This window comes from Triticum aestivum, chromosome 5A (genome assembly GCF_018294505.1).
Source record: "Triticum aestivum cultivar Chinese Spring chromosome 5A, IWGSC CS RefSeq v2.1, whole genome shotgun sequence".
Classification (NCBI taxonomy): domain Eukaryota; kingdom Viridiplantae; phylum Streptophyta; class Magnoliopsida; order Poales; family Poaceae; genus Triticum; species Triticum aestivum.
Window position 1 is genome coordinate 323,204,325 of NC_057806.1, and position 7,620 is coordinate 323,211,944.

At 45.1% G+C, this 7,620-nt stretch overlaps 1 protein-coding gene across 1 annotated transcript; it reads left to right on the forward strand.

Moving 5' to 3' along the window:
* The first annotated feature begins 4,287 nt into the window (after positions 1-4,287).
* Positions 4,288-6,668, forward strand: LOC123106866 (mannan endo-1,4-beta-mannosidase 8). The gene is made up of 5 exons (XM_044528902.1): positions 4,288-4,689; positions 4,976-5,170; positions 5,414-5,536; positions 5,625-5,836; positions 5,972-6,668. The coding sequence occupies exons 1-5, from the start codon at positions 4,306-4,308 to the stop codon at positions 6,318-6,320; spliced, it is 1,263 nt and encodes a 420-aa protein (XP_044384837.1). The 5' UTR covers positions 4,288-4,305; the 3' UTR covers positions 6,321-6,668.
* The last annotated feature ends 952 nt before the right edge of the window (positions 6,669-7,620 follow it).

Sequence of the window (7,620 nt, forward strand, 5' to 3'; positions counted from 1 at the left end):
AATAAGAATTTTTTCAATGAAAGACCTTGGTGAAGCTGCTTATATATTGGGCATCCAGATCTATAGAGATAGATCAAGACGCTTAATTGGACTTTCACAAAGCACATACCTTGATAAAGTTTTGAAGAAGTTCAAAATGGATCAAGCAAAGAAAGGGTTCTTGCCTGTGTTACAAGGTGTGAAGTTGATTCAGACTCAATGCCCAACCACTGCAGAAGATAGAGAGAAAATGAAAATCATTCCCTATGCTTCAGCCATAGGTTCTATCATGTATGCAATGTTGTGTACCAGACCTGATGTGTGCCTTGCTATTAGTTTAGCAGGGAGGTACCAAAGTAATCCAGGAGTGGATCACTAGACAATGGTCAAGAACATCCTGAAATACCTGAAAAGGACTAAGGATATGCTTCTCGTTTATGGAGGTGACAAAGAGCTCGTTGTAAACGGTTACGTCGATGCAAGCTTTGACACTGATCCGGATGACTCTAAGTCACAAACCGGATACGTATTTTTATTGAATGGTGGAGCTGTTAGTCGGTGCAGTTTCAAGCAGAGCATCGTGGCGGGATCTACATGCGAAGCAGAGTACATAGCTGCTTCGGAAGCAGCAAATGAAGGAGTCTGGATGAAGGAGTTCATATCCGATCTAGGTGTCATACCTAGTGCATCGGGTCCAATGAAAATCTTTTGTGACAATACTGGTGCAATTGCCTTGGCAAAGGAATCCAGATTTCATAAGAGAACCAAGCACATCAAGAGACGCTTCAATTCCATCCGTGATCAAGTCAAGGAGGGAGACATAGAGATTTGCAAGATACATACGAATCTGAATGTTGCAGACCCGTTGACTAAGCCTCTCTCACGAGCAAAACATGATCAGCACCAAGACTCCAAGGGTGTTAGAATCATTACTATGTAATCTAGATTATTGACTCTGGTGCAAGTGGGAGACTAAAGGAAATATGCCCTAGAGTCAATAATAAAGTTGTTATTTATATTTCCTTATATCATGATAAATGTTTATTATTCATGCTAGAATTGTATTAACCGAAAACTTTGTACATGTGTGAATACATAGACAAACAGAGTGTCATTAGTATGCCTCTACTTGACTAGCTCGTTAAACAAAAGATGGTTAAGTTTCCTAACCATAGACATGAGTTGTCATGTGATGAATGGATTCACATCATTAGAGAATGATGTGATTGACTTGACCCATCCGTTAGCTTAGCACTATGATCGTTTAGTTTATTCCTATTGCTTTCTTCATGACTTACACATGTTCCTATGACTATGAGATTATGCAACTCCCGAATACCGGAGGAACACTTTGTGTGCTATCAAACATCACAACTTAACTGGGTGACTATAAAGATGCTCTACAGGTGTCTCCAATAGTGTTTGTTGAGTTGGCATAGATCGAGATTAGGATTTGTCACTCCGTCTATCGGGGAGGTATCTCTAGGCCCTCTCGGTAATGCACATCACTATAAGCCTGGCAAGCAATGTGACTAATGAGTTAGTTGCGGGATGTTGCATTACAGAACGAGTAAAGAGACTTGCCAGTAACGAGATTGAACTAGGTATTGAGATACCGACGATCGAATCTCGGGCAAGTAACATACCATTGACAAAGGGAACAACGTATGTTGTTATGCGGTTTGACCGATAAAGATCTTTGTAGAATATGTAGGAACCAATATGAGCATCCAGGTTCCGCTATTGGTTATTGACCGGAAGTGAGTCTCGGTCATGTCTACATAGTTCTTGAACTCGTAGGGTCCGCACGCTTAACGTTCGATGACAATCGGTATTATGAGTTTATTTGTTTTGATGTACCGAAGGTAGTTCGGAGTCTCGGATGTGATCACGGACATGACGAGGAGTCTCGAAATGGTCGAGATGTAAAGATTGATATATTGGAAGGCTATGTTTGGACACCGGAATGATTTCGGATAAGTTCGGGCAATTACCAGAGTACCGGGGTGTTACCGGAACCCCCTGGGGAGTCAATGGGCCTTAATGGGCCATGGTGGGAGAGAGAAGGAGGCGGCCAAGTGGGGGGCGCGCCCCCCAAGCCCAATCCGAATTGGAAAGGGGGCCGCCCCCCTTTCCTTCTCTCCTTCTCCTTTTTCCTTCTTCTCCTACTCCAACTAGGGAAGGGGGGAAACCTACTCCTACTAGGAGTAGGAATCCCCCTTGGGGCACGCCATAGAGAGGGCCGGACCTCCCCTCCTCCACTCCTTTATATATGGGGAGGGGGCACCCCATAGACACACAAGTTGACAGTTGTCTTAGCCATGTGCGGTGCCCCCCTTCACAGATTTCCACCTCGGTCATATCGTTGAAGTGCTGAGGCGAAGCCCTGCGCCGGTAACTTCATCATCACTGTCATCACGCCGTCGTGCTGACGAAACTCTCCCTCGGCCTCAGTTGGATCAAGAGTACGAGGGACGTCACCGAGCTAAACGTGTGCAGATCGCGGAGGTGTCGTGCGTTCGGTACTTGATCGGTTGGATTGCGAAGACGTTCGACTACATCAACCACGTTACTTAACGCTTCCGCTTTCGGTCTACGAGGGTACGTGGACACACTCTCCCCTCTCGTTGCTATGCATCTCCTAGATAGATCTTGCGTGATCGTAGGAATTTTTTTGAAATAATGCGTTCCCCAACATGAACTTGGGGGAATTGTTGATGATCGTCCAACAATGCGTAAGAGTGAATGGCTTGTCATTGTGACGGGCCTTGAATGTTTCCAAATATTGAAATGCCTGCACCACATGATCAACAACAATTGAACATGCAAACATATACAAGGCCGAAGTCTCATGGCCGTAGCAAGGAAAGGACTAGGATGAGGATAGCATACCATGTCCCCAATGCTGAGACCACTCACGGGCCGTGCTTCAACACTCTCAAATGCGGCGCAATACTTGTTACACTCTTGTTGGATGAACAACCACCTCTTTTGAATCGAGGTGATGCCACGGTTGCTTGTAATTTGGTAGGGCTCAAACATCTTCCTTTCATGGAATGTTTTGTGGACTCTCGTCCAAAAAACAAGGCCCTTTTGATGCGCGCTGGTCTTCGGATCTTGGCTAATCTCCATCCAACATTGGCAAATCAACTTATCCTCATCTTGTGTATGTGAACCCTTGCGAATGCTCTTCCTCCTCTTTTGTGCTTCCGCTCTTTGGGTGAGCTCGTCGATGAACAATGGCTCGCCACCAATATCAATGTCATTGCCTTCTTCTTCATCACCATCACCTTCGCAATAGATGTCATCGTCTTCATGCCACGAGTCACCATGATCGTAGTCAGCAGGGTCATTGGCCTATTCATCGGCAACGTACGGGGCGCGGCCATCCTGACTTTGGGTCTCTTCGGGATCGTAGTCATGGCCATGCCCACCCTCGAAGATCACATCCTCCATGAACTAGTTGTAGAAGAGGTTGTCGACCGGTGGCGTTGGGGTTGGCATTCCGTCAAACAAGACGCGGGGGGCGGCATGGTGCCCGTAAACGGTGGCCGTGCTTGCTTCCTTTGCATCTCGACGGCCGACCGGCCGCCGCTGCTGGACCTAGGCGTGATGTTGAGGTCGACGACGGCCGAGGGACGCGGGGTGGACGACACGATCACGACAATGTCCGGCGACCCCGAGAAACGGGTCTGGGCGTCGTGCCTTGGTGGGGGAAAGTAGGGCGACATATGCGCCGGGGGGAGGGGGTTGCTTTGTGGCACCGACAAGCGGGCCAGGGGAGGACAAGCGCGCGTCCCGCCCGTCCACGTGCTGTCCGTTTCATCCAAAAATCGACGCAAACTTAGGTCGGGGATGGGTCGAAAGCGGATAGAAAACGGACAAAAGTCCGTTTGCTCCGGTTCGCTGGGCTGTATGGTTTGTTCCTTTTACCCCAAACGGACGGGGCCGGACAAGATGGAGTCGCGCGGTGGAGTTGGCCTTATTTCATCATCAAACTTTACATATGTGTAGTATACATTCATATGATCATGTATAATTCTTTCCAAAGAAATTGAAACTTTAAATTTTGATTGTTAAACTATTTAAATAAGGTCGTCCAATGCACTCGGCTCCAAAAATCCACTCTCGTCGTGTATCAGCAGACTTGATTCAAAACAAGTGCATTATTGTTTTTTATAGAAACTACAAGTGCATTATTGTTGTTGGTACCCAGCGGAACATGATAATACACGTTAATTAAGGAAAACAAATGGTATTGTTTTTACGGGAACTAAACATTTTGAGACCAACCGACGGTAGAAAAAACACTCAGCCGTTGACTACATGGGCGATATGATGTGTCCCGCTCCAGCCACCGCTCGGAGCACGACGACGCCTCGCATCCCACTCCTCCCCTACGTCCTCCTCGGCCTTGCTTCCACCGTCATGTCGCTGGAGCCGGACGCGGAGGAGGAATGGGCAGCGGTGGAGCGGCGAGGCGCTCACCTGGTAACGAGGGCGGCGGAGCGCCCCTTCATCATCCACGGGTTCAACACCTACTGGCTCATGTCCTTCGCCGCCGACGAGGCCACGCGGCCGCGCGTGACCGCGGCCATTGCCGAGGCTGCCGGGGCGGGGCTCAACGTGTGCCGCACCTGGGCGTTCGCTGACGGAGGGTACCACGCGCTGCAGACCGCGCCATTCTGCTACGACGAGGTGGTGTTCCAGGTGAGCTGCCTGTGGAGACGGGCACCTGCTTGATGAAATGCATGGCCGAGTAGCGCTTTTCTTTTTAGATCATCAATAAATTTGCCGGATCTTACATTTTGTGCATGTTTTGGGTGAAATTGCTATGTCATTCACATGCCCCACTGACCCACTCGCCAAAAAGAAAACAAGAAAATGGAAACAAGTGAAACTGGATGCTCATCATACATTTTATCATGTCTGATCTCTGCAAGGTGTAGTGTTTCTTTGGGTTTTGGTGACTGATTTTATCATGTCTGTTTGCCAGGCACTAGATTTCGTGGTCAGCGAGGCAAGAAGGTATAAGATGCGGTTAATACTGTCACTTTGTAATAACTGGGAAGATTATGGAGGGAAGGCACAGTATGTAAGATGGGGTAAGGAGGCTGGCGTAGATCTTACTTCTGACGACGACTTCTTCTCTGGTCCAACACTTAAAGGGTACTACAAAGCTTTTGTTGAGGTAAATTTCTGGTTCCGTACCTCAAAGAGCCATCAGAAATGGTTCCTGATATCTATCATGCTGCGAGACCAATGGAAATCATCATATGCATAGCTATATGAAATGACACCAGCAAATTATTACTGCTAATTTTAGTTTGCCAGCTCTGAATTCTGTAGTCCTGTATTCTTTTTTTTCCGGGTGTAGTCCTGTATTCTTGTTATACCAGAGTTTCAGTGCTGTGCATATATTATCTTTGCTTAGGCTGTTTTGTCAAGAATAAACACAATCACAAATGAGGCCTACAAAGATGATCCTACTATTCTTGCCTGGGAGCTGATTAACGAGCCGCGCTGCCCTTCAGATCCATCAGGCGATACGCTGCAGGTCCTTTATTGTGGTCTTATTTTTGTGAACTTTTATGTTCCATGTTTGTTTGTCCACTGTACATTTTGAAGACACTGGGTTCTTGTAGGCATGGATAGAAGAGATGGCTTCTTACGTGAAGTCTATAGATACTATGCACCTCGTGGAGATTGGTATTGAAGGGTATTATGGTCCGTCTACTCCAGAACTTTTGCTCGTCAACCCAGATGATTATTCAGGGCATGTTGGAACGGACTTCATCAGGAACCATCAAGCAATGGGAATTGATTTAGCTTCAGTTCATATTTATTCAGACACTTGGTAAGTCCAGAAGTCCTCATGTCTGATCCCACAAAACATATACAGCTGAGTAGCTATAGCGGCTGAATTAAACCACTTCACAGAAATATGAAATTTACTATCAGGGCTGAGCTTAGGATTTTTGTTTTTTCCTAGGTTGCCTGACTCAACAGAGGAAAGCCACGTTCAGTTTGTTAACACTTGGATGCAACAACATATTGATGATGCAGCAAACTTGCTGGGCATGCCCATTGTGATCGGGGAGTTTGGATTATCACTGAAGGATGGCAAGTTTGAAAACGAGTTCCGCGAAACTTTCATGCAGACAGTGTACAACAATTTCTTGGGCTCTTGGGAGAGTGGAATGATTGGAGGAGGCTGCCTTCTATGGCAGCTCTTCCCTGAAGGCGCAGAACACATGGACGATGGTTATGCAGTTATTTTTGCAAAATCACCATCCACATTCAACCTACTTGCAAATCACTCAAGGAAGCTAGAATGTTGAGAGTCCCCTTCCCCTGCTACATGGTTTTTCAAGCCAAGAATTTCATTGTAAAGTTGAATGCCTTATGTATATCATGTACCCTAATAGTGATACCATGAAAAAAGGTAGAGATTGAATTGTGCAATAAACTTTTGCCCCTCCATCCTGCACATAATATATTTCAAAAATATCTTTAATATGCTGTCATTTTGATTCCATTTACGTATTTGTTTGCCATATATGTATATGCAAACAAAATTGCATTGGATGCTACTATTCATCCCGAGAACGTTGGGTAAATGTAATATGGGCATTTGATATTGTGATAGAATCGTTAAGGTTTAATAAAGAGGGTGGATTTGCTGAGCACATGGGCACATGGCCAGATATGTCTGATATGTCACTTGCCCTGTCATGTATATAGTTTTCTATTTTCTGTTCTCAATTATTATGGAGGCACATCTCCGGTGTTTGTGTTAGAGTTGTAGTTCTGCAAATGTTGCTTCTACTGCAAGTGTTGTGATCATGGTAGCAAATGCACAGCTGGAATTGCTCAAATATACAATCCTCAAATTATGCAGATGTACATTAAAGATTCCCTGAGGACCATGTTCTACAAATATTGATAGATTTTTTTTTAGTTTAGTTTGCAGATTTGCATCTTTGAGATTTGGCTATTAGATTAAAAATTGGCTCTGCTGCAGCGAAGAAGATGCTGTGATCTGTGTCAATGACCGAAAGCACACCCGTTGGCTTACACATTCCAGGTCTTATATTGGGACAGACGATGGCACTTAAATTCTGATCTACCGAGTGCCAACTCAACCCTATTCTCGAAAAAATTGGCAAATCCTGCTGCACATTAACGTAGAAAGGTTGTAGTTGCCATACTTGGTACTAGTATTCAAGTCTATCCATCAAATAAAATGACAGAAGACTGAGCAAAGAAGATAATTTCATGTCATGAATCAAGATATGCTCAAATATATTACTGTTCTTCCAGATCCCTCTAACTTGTTGTTCATGTATATTATACTAATAACTACAGTACTGAGAACTCAATATAAGCCAGAAGCATAGGAGATTTGTTAATATATAATGTGCCTAGTTGCCAGCTTCCACCATGTTTACCCTGTCCTTACCATGTGATTTATGCTACCAAGCTTGACGAATTTTAGTTATACATGGTACTCCCTCTATCTCAAAATGTAAGACATTTTTTTGATGTGTCAAAAAGCGTCAGGGAGTATGTGTGTTTGTTGTATCGTAGATCAACACTAGTTTACTCAGTGGAGTCCAAGTATATGAACCGGACCACGTT

Coding starts and splice junctions, on each gene's coding strand:
- LOC123106866 (XM_044528902.1), top strand. CDS start 4,306: ATGGGCGATATGATGTGTCCCGCTCCAGCCACCGCTCGGAGCACGACG. Junction 5,537..5,624: donor CATCAGGCGATACGCTGCAG/GTCCTTTATTGT, acceptor GGGTTCTTGTAG/GCATGGATAGAAGAGATGGC. Junction 5,837..5,971: donor CATATTTATTCAGACACTTG/GTAAGTCCAGAA, acceptor GTTTTTTCCTAG/GTTGCCTGACTCAACAGAGG.